This window comes from Centruroides vittatus, unplaced genomic scaffold, assembly GCF_030686945.1.
Source record: "Centruroides vittatus isolate TY-2023 unplaced genomic scaffold, ASM3068694v2 contig_950, whole genome shotgun sequence".
In the NCBI taxonomy this organism is placed as follows: domain Eukaryota; kingdom Metazoa; phylum Arthropoda; class Arachnida; order Scorpiones; family Buthidae; genus Centruroides; species Centruroides vittatus.
In genome coordinates this window covers 425,393-450,834 of record NW_027122629.1, presented here as the reverse complement: position 1 = coordinate 450,834, position 25,442 = coordinate 425,393, and the positions used below count along the sequence as shown (strand labels likewise).

At 31.0% G+C, this 25,442-nt stretch overlaps 2 protein-coding genes across 2 annotated transcripts in view; one reads left to right on the top strand and one right to left on the bottom strand.

Annotated features, from left to right (window-relative positions):
• The window catches only part of Hap40 (Huntingtin-associated protein 40 kDa), a 95,594-nt gene extending 95,064 nt beyond the window's left edge, over nt 1-530 (bottom strand). The window contains exon 1 of the mRNA XM_067282283.1: nt 240-530. The gene's annotated coding sequence lies outside the window, so the exon portion shown is untranslated. The remainder of the gene's footprint in view (nt 1-239) is intronic.
• A 40-nt stretch (nt 531-570) lies between these two features.
• Nucleotides 571-25,442, top strand: part of wge (winged eye) — a 162,202-nt gene continuing 137,330 nt past the window's right edge. Inside the window, 2 exon segments of the mRNA XM_067282285.1 lie at nt 571-758; nt 23,095-23,355. Of these exon segments, the coding sequence (XP_067138386.1) occupies nt 23,175-23,355 (181 nt within the window). The 5' untranslated portion in view covers nt 571-758; nt 23,095-23,174.

The following is a 25,442-nucleotide window of genomic DNA, read 5'->3' as shown; positions in this document are numbered from 1 at the left end:
CTTTCTACGACAGCACAGAACGAAACAGCTTAAATTTCGAGTGTTTAATTTTTGACTATTAGAAACCGGTAGGGAAAGTGAGGATCGATCGTAAAAAAGTGAAAAGCATGGCCCATAATTTACATAAATTTTCGATACTTTTCATCATCAGCTGTTCCAGATGCTAGCGTGACGAATAGAGATCTCATTAGTCGAAGAAAAATAAAGCAAATGGAGAATATAAATCGTTAAGTACTTACAGTCACCAATATGGCGTTGTGGTATTTAATACGGTCCCGGCCAAAACAGAGAGAGAGAGTGTTGTGTATATGAGAGAGATAGATAAGAATTCGATCCAATCACCATTGACGGCGACCGTTTTGCGGTCATCTCTACCAAAACTCGACACCGTTTATCCAGACATTTTAAAGTAGAAACCACCGACACAAATACACTCGCGCCCAACCCAATCTGCCATAACTGTCGTAGCTGGCAGCTTTCCAAAGCGTGGGTGCTCTCTCTCTCTCCGAGGGAGGCAAGCACTAGGGGTGAAAGACAACCAATGAGCGTCACACAGACTACAACCCTGCTAAGAGCATGCGCCTTCAACAGACGAGTAGTTGGAAAATCGGTCTGTGCATTCTCCGTAGTGCGTCATATCTTAACTGTCTCTACAGTCCAACACTTTTACCATCGAAACTCTGGATATATATAATAAATACCGGTGGTTAATATAAGCATATACGAGTTAGCCAACATCCTCGATGCTCTTTGTCAAGGTAAGTGTGTGTGTGTTATGTGTTGCGATCCATGACAGATACACTGTCTGCCAGGCTAGATGCTCGACTAGAAGCTAGGCCAGACGGGGTGGGGGCCTGTTCCACACTTTATTTTCCGTTTACTTACCGTGTAAAATCTCTAATCTTAAATGTATTTACGTCATTTAAAACTATACGCAAGATCCTGTAATGGAGAAGAGTTATGGCGTCGATCCCTATTATGGAGAAGTCCCGCTTAACCTATTGAAAGTAGTCTGTTTCAGTTCCTCATCAACTTGCTATCCAGTTGTAAATTACAATAGCTGTAGTGTTAATTATTATTATAGAGCGTAACGTCGTTTGTGTCTGCCGTCTGTAATTGTGTACACGGCACGAAACCTTATAAGAATAACCAAGAATTAAAACTCTTTCTACCTACGGCAATATATAAGATCGCTATCGAAAAAATTAGTTTCTTTCGCTCTATCTTCTAGTTATTTTGTGTAATATTGTATTAGCAGAATGGTAATTTAGAGAACGAGTATGAAGTGTAAAGTGGGACGACATGATTGGGATCTCATCATCCTCTTACGAGATTTTTCAACGATTTACATTTCTTATTATTACAAATTGACCGCACAGTTTTATGGTATATACATTCATTTACGAGTAGACATGCCCGTTATAGACTAGATTCGTACGTGGGATGGAACGTATAGACCATTCCGGTGGCCGGCGATGTCAGTGAAATATCGCGGATTGTCGGAAGTTCTCTAGCATTTGCGAGTTACGAATATATTTCTTTCGTGTAATTTCGGATGTTTTAGCATAGTGTGTGTTCACAAACAGACAAACAACAGTTAAATGTGGAAATCCTCACAACGATCACGTGGTATGTGACATTTCAGTCTGCCAGACTGTTACGCAGTGGAACGTCGCGTCAGATACGGGAGATGGATTTCTGTACGCCAGAGACCTTTGGTATGCGATATCCAAGGCTGGGGAGCTGAGAGGAACGGAGGTTAATAGAATGAATGGCCCGAAACAAGTTGGAAACTATAGTTCAGGTATATCTTGTAACGATAAGGCTCTCTTCCCTATTCGCGCGTGGAGAGAGAGAGAGAGAGGGACCATCGATTACTGGCGATAATTTCTGAGACGTAGTTGTGTAGCAGACATTTCCGATAGAACTTGCTATACTCTCGCGGACTCATCGTAACGCTTATAAATTACATAAATTATACCCTTTCAACACTCTACACGATTCTAAAAGAGCTCCGGTATAAAAAAAAAAAAAGCGAAAACGAAAGATTCTCCAACAGTTGCCATTCGCAAAGAACGAAACCGTTAAGGAAATTTTGGCGCCATTTTTTTTAATTTTTAATATAAGTAAAATGACACCGTTCCCGGGAACAATTTGAATATGTGTGTGATGAAGTAGAGAGAAAGGTTGAAAAATGTCACGTTTAACTCACGAATAGCGAAAGTAACCCCACTGTATAAGACCGGACCTGTATGTGACTAGGTCGTCAGTACAGAATCAGTTTTTATATATACATATATATATATATGCCGTACACGAAACAGGTTCCTTAAAGTCCTGGGACGGTAGCAAGCAGAGTGGTTTTGCGGTCGAGCCAATGAGAGAACGCCACAATCTATTAAGTGATCCAGGCGCACTTTTTTGTCTAGACTGTACCTCCCTAGTTAGCAATGCAAGAGTTGACCTGGCGGCGATTATCAAACTCTCCTGATATGTTCCCGATTTGCGTATTCACGTACGGCATATGTGATAAAGTTTCTGTAACATTTTGACAACTCTTGGCATTTTTGCTTACCTCTGCATTAATACGGTAACTCTACACAAACCGGAACTCCGTACTTCTAATGTCAGAACATAATCTTAAATAGGTACAGTACATTTATCATATTCGTGACCAGCGCATTTGTACCTTTACAGATTCTCCATGTTAGCCGTTTTGATTCGACTTTAGAAAACTGTATATTTAGAAATTTATATCATTTATATAACTCAGCTAGGAACAATCTTCACACAATTACAGTGTTTCTAGAAGATTTTATGAACTTTAGTCATTGTATTTAACGCGTTTGAATCGTTTACCAAGTGGATCTTTCGGTTAATTTTTAAAATTTTACATAAACCCGGTTAAAATGATAGGAATATATACAAGTTAAACGAATATAAAATGTATATTTACTACTTTTTATACGTTAAAAGCTTCACGAAACATTAGCCAGAACCTTTTCTATTTAACATACGAAAAGTTAAAGCATGTTACACAAAATCAAACTGAATATACTGTATTTACTAACATCTTCTATTGATGATAGCGAATGTATTTGATACAAAAACTATACGAACGAAATAAACGTTAAAAATATATTCGTAGAACCTGTAAAACGTTTAGGCTAATTATTAAGTTTCTGATTTAAACCCTTCGAATTTGACTTAAGTGTTTAATACACCTTCTAAGTCACAGGGAAACGGGTCGAGTTATAGAATAGTTTGATGTAAATTTTTACGTTTAATAAAATGAATGTAACTTACTTAGTGTAGACAAAGTTTTGCAAGTTTCTATAATTAAAAATGGTTATAAAACAGTATATTATTTTACACATTTTAAAAGTTCGCGCAGAGGTCGTGCGAATAATTATAAAAGACACGTGATTGTGTAGTGTAGTGTAGTGTGTCGGTTTATCAAAATGGGTCGACTTTTCCCTCCTTATGAAATTACATTCAGCGTATACAGTAGGAAATGAAGGATAGATGACAAGCACGTGTTTCCCCATCGTAACTTAAAAAAATAAACATCCTGTTATCAGTTGTTTCCATATAGGCTAAACTCGTTTCCATATAGGCTAAACTCGTACGAAGAAGTTGCGATCTGACGATAGAAAGCACTGGTATCGTTGTCCTTCCTGCAAAATTTCCTTCTTTCAAAGGATTGTTATCTCAAAGGTTACACCTGTCTCATAACTTTGAGATTACGCACGCAGGAAACTATTGGAAGGAACACTATATTCAATCCGGAAAATAGATATAAAGCTCGTTTAATATAAAATACGAACAGTATCCTTTCTCAATCCGTTTGAATTATGTTAGTTGTAAACATCCCAGTTTATTAAGTTTCCCGTTTAAACAGTTGCTCGGTCATCATAACTGACAACGTTCTTCGATAGTCGCTACAAGAACCAATTTATCGTGTTAAGGTATTTTAATATTTGCCTATAATCGAGCGAACTTCTTTAGAGAATTTGCACATTTTTTTTGATAACTTAATACTTGTATACGACTTATCGAACAATCTGTTTTCTAAACAGTGACGGAATTTTCGGTGCCATTGTTGAATTGGGTGTGATTTGTGAAGAAATGCCACTTCCGTCGTCGTCCTTAAATATATGTCCCGGTTAGGAGTGCATTAGGATTGAGCATTCTGTATGTAGAATGCTGCGTCGTCTGATTTTGCAGACAGACAAAAGTAGAGCAACAATCACGAAGCGTGAAAGGTCTCAGCAGTTGTTGAGCGAACGTGAAATTTCACCCTCCCTTTCGCTGAAAACTGGATTAACAGGTCTCATCTACTATAAGTCATTTTGAAGTCAAGCAAAAAAAGAAAAGAAGAAGAAGAAGAAAAAAAATTCAAACTGCACTGGAGCAATATTTTAATGACTGGGCCACAGGCAAAATGCGAGGAACTGGGTAAAGGTATTTTTGCACAGATTTTTGAATACTTCGATCGAAGTCACGTGTTTAAAGAGGTGAGTTTATTGGCCCGAGTTCATGCCCCTTTTTTGGATTGTCCTTGATGGTTGTCTAGACTGCACGTACGCGTGACTCACTTAAACCGACCTCTCCTCTTTTTTTTTGCTTTCATTAAAATCACTGATAAAAGTGGCCCGCATCTTCCCAGATACGAAGATTTCTAGAGAAGATACACACGGGCGTAGTGGCAGAACAAAACAAAAAAAAATCAATAATAAAAATATACGAGTAATAACAATTTATGACGCTTCGATCCGAAACAGTTCGGATGTATTGGCTCAGTTCGATGCAATTGGTTGCCAGCCGGATCTCAGACAACACGCTATGTACTAGATGACGTCACGGTGTAGGGGTGGAGGAGGCAACTGCGCGCGTCCCAGGTTCAAGGTCAAGGGTGGGACGTCTGATGTTGTGTTCTGTTGCTATAGCTACGGGTACACTCCGGATACGAGCGTTCTGGCCGAACCACTTCACCAGAACTCGAATATACTAAACAATCCAACTTACTCTATTATCAAATACGTTTATTTTTGTTTATAAAATAAACATAAAATCTAGCGAAAAAAAAAAATTAAACGTAAAACACTCGAGCTTAAATAAAATCGATAAAGGCAACTAATTAAGCTCTAACACGTCACATTATATACGGGAAATATTTAAAATAGTCGCGAATAAAATCGGAATTTTTAATACACCAAAGTGTACAGAATTTTAGTTGATGCCGTTACAGTAATAATCAGAACACGTTGGCTACGTATCAATATATTGACAGAAACCTTCCTCGGGAGATTTATTGGAAGTTCCAATGAACATGTGTTCTCTCGTCAAAAAATTTTCTATTCATTCCATTTTCCGAGGATATTTTCTCTTCCTATTCAAATAAAAATTATATTTTTGAGAATAACTTGAAGAATTTTGTTAGCGAATGAAAAGATAAATTTTTATAAATATATCTTACATAAATTCATCGATAATGATTATTTTTAGGAAACGAAAAAAAAAACATGTATAAACATGTTTTCAAGCGTTTATATCTTATATTCCGAGTTATTCGAAATATGATTTTAAGGATAAATTCCGAAATAGTTTTAGATCCCAGGAAAAATGTCTTTCCTACGTTTTATTTCTGTTAAACGGGTGTTTTTGAGTACCATATTGATACCATTTGAGTACCGTAATGGTGTCTTTCGAGTACATATCAATGACAAAAATTCAATTAAAACTTTAATTAAAATATAATAATAATAATTTTAATCGAATAGAATATTTTTACATTATTATTTCTTTCAAATAGACTACATTTGTAGTTAATATTATGGAGAAAATGTTGAAAAATATATTCATTTTAAGAACTAATCTTTTAAAGGATTTAGCTTTGGAAATTAATTATGTTTGAAATACCCAGTTTCTAGAAAATAATTAAATTTTTACCTTTTCTTCCTTAAGACATATTTTGTATTGAAAATAATGTTTTCTGGACTATTTTTTTTTTTTTCCAAAATATTTCATTTCAAATTGATTTTATTTAGAAGATTTTAACCTTTGGAAATGAATAAGATTATTATTATTTAGTAGATTAATTTTATGAATAATTATGTTAGAACTGTTTTCAGGATATTGTGAACATCTTTTGAATATTCTAATTCTAAAAGAATAATTAACTTAATATCATTTTAGGGATTAAGAACATTCTCTGGAAAGCTTGGATGGCGAAAAATAATTAGCATCATTTGAATAAATTGGTTTCCAGAAATGAATAATTATTATATTTCGGGACTAAGATGAACTTTCGGAAGCTTTATTTGCGAATAATAATAATAATAATAATCAATTTAACAATATTTTTCCTGTTTAAATTTTCTTAATATCATGCAAAGTTCACAAAAATAATTAATGTTCCAATCGATTTTTGTTATGCATAGTAAAATACTATTTAGTTTTTTTTCTTTTTACTATAAAATAATAAAATATTTCATTACAAAGTAGATAAACCGGAGTCAAAAAAATATTTTCCATTCATAAGATATTAAAATTTTTGAATTAAATAAGTTTTTCTTATCTATTTAAATGCAGAGTATCTAGAGTTTTTTTTTTCTGAAATGTTACATTATATTAAATATTTTTATATTTTAAAATTGATACAAGTTTTTCTGATCAAAAATTGAATCTTATGCTATTTTAAATAGGGGAAAAAGTTAACTTAGACAAGAGGGAACCGACGGGAGAATAAAGACCATAGCGAATTTATACGAGAAGTTGAAATAGTACGATATTGAATTTAACTTTATTGATTAAAAAATAATAAATAGATTTGTTAAAAATGGCAATAAGATGAAGTAATGTTCAATATAATCAATACAAATAGGAAAAAAAAAGTTTTATAAATTAGACATTAACTGGTTTACTTGATTGGTTTCTGTATGCTCTTATTGAATCAATTCTGTTATTTATTAAAAGTTTTGATGATTTATCTTGTATAATGTTGATGCGAATCTTTCTAATGAAAATAGCAGAGATTGATTTTTCCTAAATAAATTACACTTTTCTGCATTAATTAAAGCAAAAGATGTTAGATAATCGGTAAAAGAAATTCTCGTTCGAGGCTCGGTAGAGCAAAACTTCAAATTCGAGTATCGAATCCTTTACTCTTCTATTAATTTATACTGTTTCAAATTTGGGTGTAAACTATTAGCAAAATTTTTAAATCCGAAGTTAAATGTCTCGATATATTATAAAATAGAAGTTTTTAAAGATGTAAATAAATAAAACAGTCACTGAATATTAAACTTAAATTAAATTTTCTTTTTAACTAATGAATGTAATGGAAAAGTAATATGTAAAATATAATATAAAGATTTTATCATCAATAATGCTGTCTAATGTCTTTTCAACTGAATTGATTCTTCTGGTAGTTGCCAAAATGAATAGCATTAATATGTGCTTTTTAAATTAATAATTCAATATAGATATATTTAATATTGTATTACATTATTAATAATTTTAATGCTTAATTAAAAATTTTTAAATACCTTTGCCTAATTAGGAATTTAAACATAATTAAAATATTTCAATTTCTAATTCTATTAATATATTTTAATAGCTATTGCAAAACAATTTACTTTGAATAATTAATTAGTTATTAAATGCAGATTTAGACAATTACAATGCATGAGATTAACTAGCTTTGTAATAGATTTTGTTTTTTTTTTATTTGATAATATTGAATAATTTGTTACAATAAACTAAAAAGAAAATAGTTATAAATTTGTCTTAAGTATTAAAACTCCCGGCTTGTTATCAAACGGCTATCTGGCATTTGTTAGGAGATAAAGACTGACTTAGAGAAAAGGACCAACCTTCTGTTCATCACTTCCACTCTCTGATGGACATCTTTCTTTTTTTATTCTGTTGTTTCGTGTGTTGCGCATTCACAAAAGTTACTAAAAAAAGAGTTTATATGTTTTATTAATTACAGTGTTACATTTTATAAATGACAAATATATTTGTTGCAATATTTTGATTAACTTTTGTGAATATTTTGAACTTTATATTGATTAATGATACTTTTAGCGATAGGATTAAAATTTTATTTTATTTTTTATATTAACTTATACTTTCAGCTTTTTTATTTTAAGCTTATGCCATTTTCATGATATTTAATATTTGGATTTACAAATTTTTGACATAGACATAAGGAGTATATTATTTTTTAAAACAATTTTATTTTTAGTTTTTAATCGACGAAAATTTTGATTTTCTATTCAGAAGGATTAGAAAAGTAATGCGAAATTACAATATTTCTGCAGAAGCGTGTATTACTAGCAAATTTCAAACAAAGCAATCTTTAGAATAATATATATCTGGCAAAGTAGTGTATTTAGTGTATAATTAATCTTGGAAATGGTAGAGGAGATGAAACTGAGGGGGAAAAAAAACTTTGTTTTCTACCAGATATGGAAGTTAAAAGATTTTAATGAAGATTGGTTGAGATACAGTTGTCATGAATGACAGTTGATTGAAGAAGTAAAACAGAAAAAGCATACCTTTGCTTATTTCTGATCTTTTTTTAATCAAGATAACAATAAAATCTGTTATTTAATATATTTGTCAGAAGATTCTCTTTTATAAAAGCATTTTTTGTTTATTTTAATACACAAATTTGTTACTTTCACTATCTTTCAAAGATACTAAATTTATGAATGGTTTATTTGGTATATGAGAGCTAAAATAAAATAATTAATTTTGATTTTTCACTAAGTAGAATTGCACCGGTACTTCTTTGGATTTTATCGATTTAATTTATGTCTTGATTGCATTTGTATAGTTTTTCAATATGATTACACTATTAAAGTATAATTCTTCTTTTGATATAAAGATTGATTCTTTTGGATAAAATAGAAAATTAATTAAATTTGAAAGAGTAACAATGGATTATTTTTTTAGCGTAAGATAAATATAATATTTGAAATTTCGGTAGAAAAATTTTAATCAAACAGTGATCTACTCATTTCAAGAGATGTGTACTGTCACTTTAGCAATTTTTTAAAATATAATTTACAATTTCTCTCTAAAAAATAGAAAGTATATATATATATATATTTTCTTTGAAAAGGAAATTAACTTTAAGACTGTTTCTCTTGTTTATTTTTAATTGTAAAATCAAAATGACATGAAAAATGTTATTGTTCTGTTTCTCTTTAATAACTTAGCATTCTTTTTTTTTAAAAAAAAATTATTCATATGTTTAGAAATCAAAAATCTAGATTAATAAACATAATCCATTATATTTTTATCATTTAAGACAGTAAATTTGATAAAGTGTACAGAATTATTATAGTTTTCTATGTTGTGGATAAGAAAAGCAATAATCTTTAAAATCTGTTTAAAAAGTCTTTGATAATGTTTCTATAATGATTATTGCATTTTCTTTTTTCTTTTTTTCTTTTTTTGAAATTTCTTTTAGCAAAGTTACTGTTTGCTATATTGATCTTGTATAAAAGTAAAAATTCAACCTGGTTTGTAGTTATAGCATAATTAGTTGAATTGTATCAATTAGAATTGCCTTGATTATCATTAGTTACTCTTGAGAAAAGAACAGAAATTTATTACAATTATGTTCTTCTAGCCGATTTTTAAGGCTCGAATGCTTTTAAAAACTTTTTTACATTGCAATTAATTTTAATTTTGTAAAGACCTTTCCCATAAGTATCATTTTATAAATTTATGAAGTAACCAGAATATAAACTCAGATTTAATTAGAAACAAAGCATTGATTTATTTTCACATTAAATTAATTTTTTTTTTTTTGATAAATCAATCTTGCTATTAATTGATTTTCAAGTCATTTCTATAGTTTATTTCATTGAATTTCAATTCTTTTTCTAGAATTCTTAATACTTTTTACTACCTAACGTTAGAGTCATTGAACTGCATATTTTCATGAATATAAAACTTATAATTTATTTATATGAATTATAAAGCTAACATAAATAACCCTTCTTTCTCCTTATAAAATAATGAGAAGAGGAAATTTCTTTTTAATAAATGTTCTACTATCTCGATAATGAATACTTTAAGATCAGTAGTAGAAAAACTTTATGCCATATTCCCGGATTTTTAAAATATTTTTCCATAATTTTATTTATTAACTTCATTAAAATGGACAATATAAACATAAATATTGTCAAATTATATCTGTATTCCAGAATGGGTTTCAGTAGGCTATTATGTAGATTCTAACATTGTTTTTATTTTGAAACTTTTATGTATAAACCTGTGTAGAATCATGTTTCGGTTTTAATTATCTTAATTATTTCAAGTAATTAGAATAAGATTCTGAATTACTTTTCTATTAGTATCTAATTAGATTTACTATTTATTTACATTATACCTTTGTAAATAACATGTAAAAAATTGAGTTTAAAGTTTTAAAAGTAATTTTGCTTAAATGAAGCACAAATTTAAATAAGTTTCTGACTAGAAGATAATTACATTTAGTACTAAACAGTATTACATGGTTTTTAATTTGAATTAAAATTTTTATTGCTTTCCAGCTTAAAATATTATTTCTTGTAGTAAATAACTGATTATACACACAGGAAGACATTCAAAGAATAAATATCTGTGTTAGAAATTAGCATATACTTTATATTGTAGGAATATTTAATAACTTGAACTAGGTTTCAATTTCAAAATTGATACTTTTCTCACTAGTTTCACTATTACAGTGACATAATAGACATATTTATCAGAACTAATTTCCTATCAGTTTGAATTTGTTATATTTGTATATATATATATATATATATACAAATTAAAATCAGCTTTATAATTTGTGATTGATAGTTTAATCTGGTTTTATTTATTCTCTTTTACATAGTTGATGATATATAATGAAAAACCTAGTTATTAAAGGAGATTAAAATTTGTAAACAAAACATTAAAATAAAAAGTAAACATGAATTTTCCACATCAATTGCTACCAGTGTAAGTCTGTTGCATCATTCTAATTGATTATGATAATACGGTTTGAATGATAATACAGTACATTATATATACGTCATACAATTTATATTATCTGTAATTTATGAACGTAAATTTATTGATGGTAGCTGATACGTATATTTTTTCCTTACTATAATTCTCAAGCTTTTACGTTTAATCAATGACAGATATTACATTGCAATTTTTATTATTTTATACTTTTTTTTTTGTTATTGACCTTGTTATGAAGTTGTTATTAGGATTATCTGGAAATAATCGCATATAAGATAATCATTAAATTGTAGTTTTTTTTATTTTTTATTTGCTAAAACCTTGACATCCAAAAACCTTCACCTTGATTATATTAAAAAAACATCTTCAATTACTAAAGTTTCTTGTTTTATTTTCTTTGTCTCGTTTTCCTTTATTTTCTATTTACTATTTTGCATTGAACGTGTCGTTTAGAAAGAGAGAGAGAGAGAGAAAAAAAAAGATCACTTTCTGTACATAATAACTGCAGTTTCTCTTCTTTTTCTAACTAGAAAATTGGAAATGTGCCAAACGTCTATTATAGCAATTCTCGAATCCATCGATGTGACTTCTTTGATAAAGAAATTTTTTTTTTTCTTAATTTCTAGAGCGAAAAATACCGAATTGGTTTTCAAATTACTTGTAGAAATAAGCGTGCTAAATTATTTACTTTCAAATTTTGACTCGTTCTTTATACGTTTACAACCCATTTAACGATTTTTTTCCGTGCCATATTTATGTTTTGCGCCCAAGTTCCGTAAACGATCCTTTTCTAAAATCTCCTCTGGCATTAGTTTTGCAATTAGTTTCTAATAATGGTTTCTAGTTTATGTACAAGATATTTCATGCCTCTGTCTACTCTTTTCTTTTTATTTAAATCATTTCTTTTACTGTAGTTAGCAAAAATAATCTAGATTTAAAAAAATCTCTTCGTGTACTGTACGGTACCTACATTACCTACACCAATTTACCATTTATCACTTAAGACACTACAGTTAAAAACGCAGATCTTCTTCAATGACATTTTAAATGATAAATAAGGAAATAAAGCGTTATATTCTCTCCCAAAATTAAAAAAAAAAATTATAATGCCAGATAAAAGAAACAATGCTGTAGACTTCTATAGGACCACCACCTGCCTTGGTCTTCAAATATAAGTGTTGTGAATGGAAACATAATTAAAAAATTGCATCCATAATAAATAGGTCAATGCTTTCATAATAGAAAATAATGAATTGTAAAAATGTAGCCGGAAGGATTATCATACTACAGTTATTACAGAAATTGCTGTTTAATTGTACAACAACACGTAAACGCTCTCGAGATCGATTTACGATCATTGATAAGCTTACGTGTAAACATTTTAATAGTGAATTTAAACAAGAATTGGAAAGAAATTATAGAAATAAAATCCGCGAAACAATCAAAGAAAAATTGTTTAGATGCGAATCAGTAAATATTTTTCCGGATATTTATCGTACAAATCCCATATTGAACGTTGCTTAAAATGGCGTAAGATTAAATTTTTCCCTTTAAAAATTTTCGCTTAAGGTTAGTGAATTGTAAACAAATCACGAATTGCAGTGTAATAACTTTTTTTAAAAATTAAGATCTGAATAAATTTTGAATTTAAACGCATTTTTTCTATATATTTCTATTTTTATGGGAATTACTTGAAATGCAACCTCTTTCAAAATATTTCCAATCGAATGGAGTTTTTATTATGTTGAAAAATGCAAAACAGTTGGAAAAACTTTCATTTCAATCATTTCTACTGTATTTCAAGTTCATGGCAAGTTTATATAGCTTCCTGGAAAGTTGAAGCATACCTAGTGTGTTTATACAGATGTGCTTCGGTATAGGTTAATCCATCAGGGATGGTCGAGTCCCAATGCAGTTGATGTTTTTATAGCAGCCTTCTATTCCCGCATTCATTATCGAAGTCAACTGAAAACGTAAGGGATAGAGTCCCAATGGGTTAAGGGTTGATTTCTCTATACTTGTGTCCCGGTTTCTGTTTACTCCGCTTTAAGATCACCTGGTGGCATTTGTCGGAACCGCCTATTTATTGGTCATTGACCATTTACTAGTTCACCTTTTCACGTATTCTATTTTTGTGATTAATCGCCTGTAAAATGTCGAGTAGGTAGGCGATAGAAGTTTCTACTATGTTCGCTTTCAAACTGGTATACTGTTCCCAGACAATGATGCCTGTTCACTGTTTGTCATCTCTCTTTAAGTGAACAACTCTCCATCTGTCCTATTCTCTTCCCGGCAGAGATCTACTGCTTTTCAATTCTTAGTAACTGCTTTTACCTCCTCTTACGCGGGTAAAATAATAAATAGTTTCTCGAGTCTCGTACTTATATATATACTTATAAGAAAAAGCACATTTAAACCCACAAAAGATGCATAAATTTTGGGATTAACTGGACTCGCTCTCGATCGTAGAACGGAATGTTACTTTATCGAACAATTTTCTTCCAGCTAAGCGATATTATAGAATTTAATCGTAGCGTTAAAGCCAACTTACCGATAAAATATCAGGTTTAATAGTTTTAGGACGTATTGACTGGCTAAACTTATTATTTTTTGTTATTGTTACATCTAAACCGATATTCACCTTTTTACTTAAAGAACCATTGATAATTATCATCAGATTTTCTCCAGAAACCAAAGTTTAATGCCTCTGTCAATGTAAGAGTAAAAGCAATAGTACATTTATTAGTACGTTGACATCTTTGTGCTCTCGTACGGATGAACAAAAAGCTATTGATTGAATTAGAATAGTAACTAGCTATTTACTGCTTTTGCATTACAGATATCTTTATCGCAGAGTAACGAATAAATAATTCAGATGTTATGTTTACATCGGAATGAAGTTTTAAAATGTACAAACGGAAAAGATGCACAAAATTTACTTTTTATAATTTGTCAAAAGTAATGTTTCCTTCTCAATTCATAGATAAAAAAAACTTGGCGAGTCGAGAGATGTTATGTAATATTTAAGAGAAATAAATCTTCTAAATCGAAATATAACACGTGATAGTGTACAGTGACATTTGAAAGGACATTTCAGGAGGCATTGCCATCAAAGACATAAAGACACTAAAGATAGCACGTTTTTCATTCTAATTGCTTCTTGCACTCGTTCTTTTGAATGGAAAGCTACCGAAAGAAGGGGGAAGAAAAAAACATCAAAGAGATAAGATGGTTGAGCTGTTTTTACAATCTATAAATAGCTTAGACAACGAAGAATTGGCTCCTTTTACACCAAAGGAGTGAACTTGGTGCAGTTAAAATCCCTTTCCATAGTAGCCTAAAGAGCATTGACTATCTCCATCATTTATAAGCTGTAGAACTATAGGATCCATTACAGATTGCTTCCTGGATATAAGTCATTTTATGGTCTCTAGTAATGAATCGATATCTGCTATCTCAATAACTTTGTGACTCGTTCGCACCATAAACAAAATAGAAATCCCTCTTTATAACTCTAAATCTGTTCGATTTAATCGCCTTAATATCTAAGCTTTGTACATAACACGGCTAGAGTTAAATCACTATTTCCCTCGAAGAGGAAAAAGGGGGAAAAGTTGGCCTTGTTAGTTAAGTAAATATAATTCGACTCTCTTGTTTACACTGTGGAGAATAGTTTTAAAAACTCCTTTTCCAGTCGGTGACACCTGGATAATGATAATAATAACTATCCTTTTTTTTTCGTTTAAACTTCACGTGACTTATTTTTCAAGGTGGAAAACGGGATTATTAATAGAATTGACTTCGTGCCGAAGCATAAAGCAAATGATGCTGATCAGCATAACTGCGTTTTGTGTAAACCATTACAGCTATCGCGTGCGAATGCTTTTTAAATAGATGACATATCTATTTCTCGTTGCTTACTCTGCACTGGAAATACGTATCGAGGTAAAAACATAGAAATATACCTAAGCTAAGCGTTTTTCTGCAGATTAAATCGACTATATCTTGCATAGTCTGTATAACTAAAAAAATTTCCTGTTGTAGACCTATAAACGCGAAAATAAGGTATTTAGGCGTTACTCGTTACATTAGACTTATTTTTATTAATGTATGCAGCATAATGACTGTAATTACTTGCCATAAAAAAGACCAGCGTTGTATATAATCTTAAATATCACCTATTCCCTCTCTTTTATTATAAAGTGAAGATCGAGTTACCTTTTTTCCGTATCAAATGCATCTTATAAATTTATCGAACCGAAATTAAACGTTATTACGGATGTTTTCTGATAACCTGCCATTGATACCAATGTAACCTGTTATGTAATTTTACGAACTTGATATGTCTAGAATACTAAAGGAAAAAAAGAAAAAGGAAAAAAAGAAAAAATAAGCTTGCCGAATGTCATCTGCCAATTATAGGCCTACATGTTAGCAAATGCCATTGTTTGTGAAAATGTTTACAACAGTCTCTGAAAAGAACAATAATTGTGAAAGATAAAAATAGAATTAATTTAGATGTAAAATTAGTTTCTAAGTTACTGTAACACTTTCTTTTTTACTTTTGTTTTTTTAAATGAAAACAGATTAATGCGTATAAAACTGTAGGCTAATAAAATCTGCATCAAAGCGAAGTTTCTATACATTATCAATTGTTTATAAGTTAATCCCTACTAAAGTTTAAAACACTCACTCGTTTCCAGTTTAGTCTTTTAAAGAGAGAAGACATTAAATATTAAATTACAGATTGCCAGATTTTATATAATTTAATCTATAATTATTATACAAAAAATCTTAATCGTAATACATGAAATAGTTTAGTTATTAATAAGTCTAACTTTCGTGTTTTTTATTGTAGAATAATAAAAATGATTACGATTGAATCTTATTGAAATAAAGCCTGTAGATTAGAAATACGTAATACGTATTAGAACAATATCTTGTTATTTTGTATATTATAACACATACTAATGCGTCGAAATGTTCGACAAGAATGAATAAATAATCTCGATGCAAATATTTTTTATGTAGTATACTACACTCGGCTATCTAATTATAATACAGTATAATCGAAAGAGTTTGTTGTTAAAATTCCCGATAGATTACTTTCAACAAAGTATCTCTTCGTGTTGCTTTCTACTTATTGAGTTGCATGCACATGTCAGCAATTTCTTTGTCAAAAAAAGTTTATTCACCTGTTCTCTTTTGTCCATTCACTTTCGAGACATCCTGTTCTTGTTTCCTATAGCCTACTCGAACTCGATTCATTCATTTCGAAGAAAGATAAATATTGAAGATTACAGTTTAGAGTACATATTACTCAAACTAGAAGTATCGATGCATGAAACTATTGTCTCAATACATGTATGCATCCATTAACAATATTTTTGTACTTTTTTTTTTGATGAAATATACCGAAGTCTTTAAGCGAAATTTGAAGCGAAGTTTATTAGTTAATTAACGTTCTCTGAAATTTTTGTAGCTGAAATAGAACCTATATGAATGTTTAAATGAGATGAAACTTTATATTAATAGGTATTTTGTTCAGGTTCTACTAAACAAACATTTAGCGTGAATTTAGTCTTTGCACGACTATAAATTACACAGTCTCGATTTACAGTAATTAAGAGTTAAACTCGGTAAATTTATCTCTCATTTTTAAAATCTGTGTAGAAAATCTATATAAAAAAGCTCTTATAACATATCTATTTACAATAAAAAAATACCCGATTGTACCTCTCGAGAGATGCGAATAAGGACAATATTTATTCGTACCTGGAGGCTTTATTTCAAAAATGTCAACTAGAATTATATACCTTTCGTTGGTAACGTGTAATTCGTGTATTGTATAATTTTTATATCTATAATTTTATATTCTTTTGATATAAAAGTTATGTTGATGTGATTGAAATGTAAGCGTAAACTGTTGTCTTGTTTACTATCTGATTGACAGTGCATTGTATAAGTTTAAAACATCTTTAAATTAATGTCTAATGTGTTTATACGGCGATGATGACTGTGTTGTCATTGAGTAATGCCTGTTTGAAGTACAAAACAGCTGGGCCTACTGAAGCGGTTTAAAAAAAAAGTGGCAAATGCTGCTATCCCGATCTGAATGAGTTTACTTTTTTCTTATTTAAACCTGTTTGTTCCAATTATCAATAGAAAAAAAACACTAAAAAGTGGAAAAAATGATTTGATATTCATCTCAGACTCGTTTAATAGCAGGTGCTTATCTAACTTTCATAAGATCGCATAAAACAAGCAAAGAACAACTTCTGACTTTAAAAATGAAATTTCGATTGTTATCATTTTGAAAATAAAATTCAAATAACTTTTTCCTATTTTATCTTTCGTAATCTGAACTAATACGAGATGACTAAATAAGAAAAATTCCATTACACATTTATAATATGGGAATTTATTCGATAATTTCGGTTATTGTAAGTCGTAAAATGTGATAAATATTTACTTATCTGAATATTTTAATAGCTCAAAAGAGTGATAGTTAGAGTTAGAGTTAGAGTTAGAAGTCAATTAATTAACCTCTACCTTAGTAGCTTATAATTCTCGATTATCAATACGAACATATCAATGGACGAACTTCACAGTTTAGTATTTTCAAAAAAATGTACAATACATAATTTTTTCCGTGACTTTTTTAGGGAATTTATGTTAGAGAAAGTCATAGAAGAAACAGCCTATACTCAAAATTGAAACACTTAATGATGGAGACGGTACTAATTTCAAAAAGAGAATAACCAACGTTAATTTAAGACAGTGATATTAAAGTTTGTATTTGCTTTAAATAACGAAAATTATTTTTTAAACGGTATTTTCGCCTTCTAATCATAATTAGGTGTAACAGCTTTATAATGGAAAGGCTTTCAAATGGTGAAAATTCTTCAGATTAAAGTGAATTTTTGTCTTCTATGTAAAGCTACTATTGAAAGTTTGGTTAACGTTACCTTAGGTGCCAAGATGGCGGCTGGTCTCTGATTCCAGCAAGGAAACAGTGGGACGCACGTTCTAACCTAACCTAACCTATTCTAATAAATTACCACAATTATTAGCAACCAAATTATTAGAATAGGTTAGGCTAGGTTAGAACGTGCGTTCCACTGTTTCCTTGCCGGAATCAGAGACCAGCCGCCATATTGGCACCTAAGGTAACATTAACCGAAAGGTTGTATACAAATAATGAAAACTTAATATTTAATAAGGTGATTTATCTTTTGTATCCTGTTTATGAAGTTCTGTTATATTAGATAGATCTTTCTGAAGGTATAGTCTTGAAATATTGTACTAACAAGTAAGATGATACAGGAAAACTAAATTACTGCAAATTATACTTTATTTTATTTTTATTTCATGTAATGCTAATGGTTTTTTTTCTGTAAATTTTGTAAAATCTCTTCTTTCTTCATTTAGTTCATCCATGTAGTTATAAAAAGTTTAACAAAAGAGTGCTCTCTATAGAATTAATGTACAACTTATTTTTATAATTTGTCTTTATCAATAACAAGAAATTTTTTTTTCATGATAACAAAAATTCTCTCTTAATAAGTTATTTCCCAAGAATAGAAAAGAAAAAAGGACGTATAAGAACTGATATCAGAAAGTAACATTATAAAATGTAATTTATACTGGAGTAGAAATGTTGAAAAATATAACAAAACGTTCGTTTCCTGGCCTGGTTTTTCAGTAAATGCAGTCGTCAAAAAGCTATACAAAATCCTTTTGTGGTATACCGTTAACCTCATCTAGCACTTTTGTGAAAAATAAAAAAAAAAATATTCTTCTGTACTGCCTTGTATGAAACCTTTCCTTCTGCCGATACGATTCGATTACAAGAAAGACTGTATGTAAAATATATATATATATATATATATATCTTTTCTTTTTCTAAGAGAACGAAAGAAAAAAGTAGAAGAAAGACGTGAAAGGTGTATTTTACGAAAATAATTTTGTTAAATATTAATGTTTAGAAGAGGGAAGCTTTAAAGGCAGTTCATGTTGAATTCAAAATTTCCAAACAGAATCAGCAATTTGTTTTATTTTCCACTACACTAGACTGATTCTTTTTGATATGGTAGAGGCACAAGATATCATTTTTCACCCGATCTGATGCGGTGACGTAGATATCTAGTCATCGAACTCGAACCCGAATCCAGTTTTAAGTTTTCTTTGTAAATCGAAGAGGGGGAGGGGAAAATCAAAAAGCGACACTTATCTTTACTCTTTGGAAATTTACTTCTTAACTATAAATTTACGTAGAAAGCCATAGTTTTTAAAATAGCAGAAAACAAGATGGAGAAGGTACAATCTGTAATCTGACTGGAACAAATCGTTTAACACATCATTGTGTTTGTTAGAGCCGAGATTGTTCGACCATGATATGCAGCTATACTTTCATCCATCTGGGCCCCGTACGTGACCACCGTCCCGCATTAAGCTAATCTACAGGCAGATGGTTGCAAATCACAATAGCTGCAGATGCAGATATCTGCCAATTACATCTTGTCCAACCTCAGGAGGTAGGAGGAGAACCTTGACTGGTTTACTGACCTGACGTTCGAGCGCCGTTCTTAGCGTGTGTCGAGCTCCGACCTGTACTAAAAATGATGCCTGTCAATAGCTGGGAAACACCCCTATATAACTTTTTTTTCTTTTGTTATTTTTGACTTAAAGCACAAGCGACGTTTTAGGTTATTTTGTTTCCTTAGCTGGCACGTGGCCCAAAATTCAACCAATGGCGATATCGGCACCACTTACTTAGGTGGTGGAAGACAAAGAAAGTGTCTGCTGTAAAATTTAATGGCTCCTCCTTTTTTTTTTTGTCTTCTCTTTCTTCAGCTTAAGAGAGCTTTGACGTCACACTTTTGGAAAGTTGCCAGAACCGTTTTGGAATGAAACTGCCATCTGGTGCTGTAGAGGCGCGAAAGGATAGCTTGGTGTGTATGTGTGTGTGCGTGTGTGTGTTTGTTTTTTCTTCCTCCCGAATGTTTTCCGCAGTAGTAATAACTGTACTAAACCTGCGCCTTTTATGATTATATCTGGCAGATTTTACGCTTATTAAAAATCCAAATCGTAATTTTCTCATTAATCGTCTACAGTGGAATCCGTTGAAAGTCTGTATTCTGTAGCAAATAATTTTTTTTTTAGTTTTTTTAACTGTTAGTTTTCGGAACAGAACTTGGAAAGTAGCGTGTATATAAGAGATTTTTCTATCGATCGTGTTTATATTTTCATAAGACTTGATTTGATTAATCTATAACTTATCGGAATATATTAAAATAATAAGTTTAAATGAAGAATTTTTCACGAGTCAAATAAACTGTAATTTATAGAAGACTGATATAAAAATACACGTGAAAGGCTTATATGTGTATGTTTTGGTAATTCTGCTTTACATTCCTTTACACTCCATACACATCCAAGGGAGTTACTTCTATATTAATATTGCAAGTTTTTATAGTAAAGTTTACAAAGAAAAATTATCACTACAGACAAATCTCCAGCTTACTTTATTTGAACCTTTTTAAAAAATTTATCGTTGGGACAAACGATTTTTCTCATTAATCGTCTATACTCGGATCCATTAAAACTCGAAGGGTGAAACAATCGTTTGCATTAATCTCTTACACTACTACACTCGAGTTCGTTGATAGTCTCGGTATGCTCGAACAACCGCAACTTTCTCCACCACTACATTACTATTACCGCTGCTAGGAAGAACCTATTATTGACCGTGGGTTCTGTGGTTATTTAAACGACTCTATAACAAGCGGGTAAACGGTACAACCCCCGAGCGCGCGTGTGCCCTGGCAACTGCCCTTCAACAATAGAGGAAATATGTCGGCATTCTTTGATAAGCCTAGTTCACGTGGCATCTGTCAATATATTGATAAGTGTCTATTGAAAAAATGGTACACGTAAGTTTTTCTTTTTCTTTTTTTTTCATTTATTGGAGAGAGTAACGATCGGATAGTTTGGGGCGACGTGCCACCTGACAAAACAGGACTATGGAGAGAATAAACTATAGGAAAAACGCGAAATGATTTGTGTCCTTCACCCATTTTTCACCCTACTCCCGTTTACAGCAAACAGTTAGCCGTTCTGTGTAATTCGATACGTCAACTCTTCACCTTACCTAACATATCGTTTGCAATGGCCACTTTCAACCTTTGCTTCTTCATAAGTGAAGGGTTTTTGAAAAACATCAAGTAAAAAAAAAAAGTAAAATAAAATTCATACACTTTCTGCCAATATCCAAAGTTCTGTAGTTAGTGCAAAGACTAATAATGATTAATTTGCATTTAATTAAAGTTCTCATTACCGAGAAAAGAAAACGACATCATATTATCTGCTGAATATTTTGTTGTAAAATAACAACTTTCAGGTTTTTAAAATCAAGCGATTGGTGCAAAAATAAATAAATAAATAAATAACCAGAATTTAAAATATTAATTTACTATGATAAATAACGTTAATATGTTTTCAGTGTTGATAAATTTTGATAATTACGTAACCGTGAGACTTTTCATATGACAGCCTAAAATTTGAGTATATTCTACACTTCTTAATTATTAACAGATAATATTTAGACGTAATATATATATATACTATATACAAAACAAGAAAATCCTGGAAGAAATATAATGCTTTGTTTACATTTTTAGACCGAATTGAAACAACCGAAGAAAGATAACGTGCACACATTCTAGATCCCTCGACTGAAAGTTTACTAGAACCCGGAATGTACAAGAAACACTAACGGCCATGTAAACTTACAGACAAACAAAACGCTGATGATTTCGCGTGTTATTGTTAACGAAAATCATCAATGTCACCAGCCAACCAAATGTGTAATTATACAATGGTTGTACTCGTTAATGTTTTGAGGGAAAAAAAATATTCCAACCTCCTACTATCAGTCTTTACAGAAGTGCAGTAATGCAGAGTCGCTTGGTGGTGTTTCCTTTGATGGTAATTATTCCGGGAACCAGTTATCTAATCATTTTGAAATTTGCACAGATGTCGTCTAATCCATATAATGAACTTTTTCTCGACATTTCGACATCTAAATACATCCGTTCTACAGACTTGTCTGTCTACTCTTTGACTCACTGATTTACACGCATTATAAATCATTATTAAAATATATCGTTGAAGTCAGTTTTTCATCAATTAAAAAATTTTAATCAAAATTAATTAGTTCGAGACTGTTTAATAATACGAGTGTTTTATTATTATTATTATTATCATCCTTTCTATGTTGTATTAATGGTTCTTTTGAAGTAGATCTTTTACATTTTGGATTTTATTATACTGCTTATAATTCTGTAAACGTTGAGTAAACAGATTCAAAAAATTTATCATCATAGTTTTTCGGTACTGAATTATTACAGCTACTTTTCATTTCATATGTAGATGTTATCTAGTAAATTTTTATCATTCTAGATCTGGCATCTTCATATGAAAGGCGTAAAAAGTCAGTTGAAACATATGTATTCCCCATTCTCTCTTGTTCCCTGTTTGCTCTTAAATTTTTCTACTTTGTTTTCCCCGCACATTCTTTAAAAACATTTTGGTTTACAGAGATGCAAATTATATTTTTATAAACCTTGAAATCTTTTCAGTCAATTATTCAGTTTGCTGTATACAAGAAAATTATCTTGTAACAGCAAGCATTAAAAATGCAATAAAAGATGAAGTCGCGTCACATCAATTTGCACAGAAATAAAGAAATTAATGGAATTTTCTTATTCCCACATAAAAAGTAGCATATAAATTTCACATGGTTAGATACTGGGGTTAATAATTTTATCTAAAACACGTGGGTGGAATGACAAATCGAAACGTAAGCAGTTTTTCAAAGGGGGAAACGACGATAAAATCAGTTTAACAGTGAAATTGGGTCGAAATCTCCACCTATTAAATTATTTCCAGATTTGTAAAAATGTTACGTATAAATCGGATTAGGATTTGATATTATGGTGCATGACTTATATAATAAAGTCGAATCATTTAACGTATTTGGCTGATAATATTTATATGATTATATTGTATTTTTAGGTGCAGCTTCAATGGACTGGTTAGAATGGACCGGATGACGTAAACGCCGTCTACCCCATGACCAGACAGGCCTGTGTCCGATGGACGGCCAGCCAGATCGGTCGCGCTTCCTATCCAGTTCGGCCGTGATGGACACTGCCACACCCTCTCCTCTTTTCACGGATTTGGCTCGACATACCGCCGGTCTGGTACCCTCATGTACAGCAGCAGACTCTTCTTTGCACAGCCGTTATATCCAGGCATCTCTTCCGCTTGGATCGGGTGAGTACAGTCTTTTCCCTCTCTTATTTCTCACGCCTAAAATCGTGTGAAGGTTTATCAAAGATTTTATGCTACAGTAAATTTTTTATTTTGCAATGAATAGGTTAAATCCATTATAAAAATCAAAATTTATTAAAAACTGCGTTTTGCATAAAACATAGTAAGCGTGATAGAATAACGTTGATGTGTCAACCTCGTAGAATCTGCTCTCCTGGCTTGGAATTATATAACATTTGGTTTGGAATTTGGATAATACAGTATCAGAACTTCCCGATAAAATGACCCGCTATATATTTCATTACAAATAAATAGTATAGAATTGTAAATTCGTATATACTTAAACGAAATTATGAACGCAAAATGTCCGACATTTAACGAGATTCTTATTTGCCGATTGCACAAATCTCTCTTCGTTAATTTCGTTATAAATGCCGTATATAATTTTGTAGAAAAAGTAGGGTTTTAAGTATATTGAACACAATGTAAATGAAAAATAAATTACGGAGATTCTTACATCTCGCGGATTATTTAAGGTTTGACCGTAAAGATAAATTTTATGATACAGTAGTTGGCGTGCATAAATGTTTTATTATGCAACAATAGTCAATAAAATTAGATAGAATACAGAGAAAGTAGTATGATGTTTTCTCCATATCCTCTGCCGAATTACATTGCATGATTTGTCTGTTTGTATGATTGGTATAACGCAGAAACAGACAGGATGTCTTGTGTAAGTACGGTATTATAATTGCGTGGTGTGAAGCTGACTGCTTCTCACCGTGCAATTATATCTCAAATACAATCAACATCTAGTATAACTTAGGCACCACATAAAGTATAGATACGGTATAATTCGGAGTATATATTTGAGCAGGTGTAAAATGAGCATGCTTTCCGTTATTGTCAACACCTCATTGAAACTGAGCTTCAGATCTCTGTTGCAGGAAACGCGACATTGTAATTGAGTTTTGTATAAAGTACACGAGGCCCATCGAATACTTGACATGTTCCACACTTGTAACGTGTCAAGTGTGACTGAATGGTGTACAACACACGAGATCCGTAAGCGTGAATATTAGAAGTTTCAAGAATGAGAACCCATCTTGTCGTATTAACATACTTATGCAAATTCCCATAAGTGGAAACGATATTGTTAATTGCTTATTAGTATTTGTTTAAACTAAATCCTTCGTTCATCCTTTCGTTTGTACACGGATAGATGTATCTAGATCAAATATGTAAATTCCTTGATACTCTTTATTTACAATTCTTCCAGTGAGTAGTCGCAATCTATAAAATTAAATGCAGTTGTTTATAGAGGGTGATTAAATAATTAAGCACATGCTACTGAGAGTAAACGTCTCTATCGTAATTAATAGAATATAAATGGTGCAGAGGTAGATGGCATTAATTTTTATTATGTTTGCATTACACTACGTGATATAGATTGTAAAGTGGTACTCAGAAGCTCTTTAAAATTATACTTTGTTATATTAGAAAAGGTTTCGAATGCATTCAATATACTCTATATGATTTATTCATATTTTAATATTGAGAAGCATATATTTAATATATACTTCAAAACTAAAGCAGATATTGTTTTGATAAGCCTATACATTCGTTGGCAACACGAAAACAGTCGGGAGTAATATTTGTTAATGTACATTCTGGTATAAAATTAAAAATTTCTTTACGAGATCGATTTTCGTCAGACTAACGATACCCGAGATACATTCCCTTTCTAGTGTTGGACAATTCAAATTTTTAAGTTTAAAGTAAACCTAGCTGAAACTTATTATAATTATGAAATCGAGATCACGTCTTTTACGTGCACAATACAAAAGGCAATGGGGAATTGGAATTTATTGCTGCACTTTGCGTATAGAAAGCATTTTAAATACACTAGTTTAACCAAGAGGACAGCAGTTATAATCTTCCAAGAATGAATAAAAACAGAAAAATAGATTTTAAGTAAATATCGTACAGTACGTTTCTCATTGAAAGCTTTATATTGCGTAGGTGAATGATTGGATTATAATATCAAGAATCTTTCAGACTATTTGGACGTTTTGTAGAAAGTTTTTTGC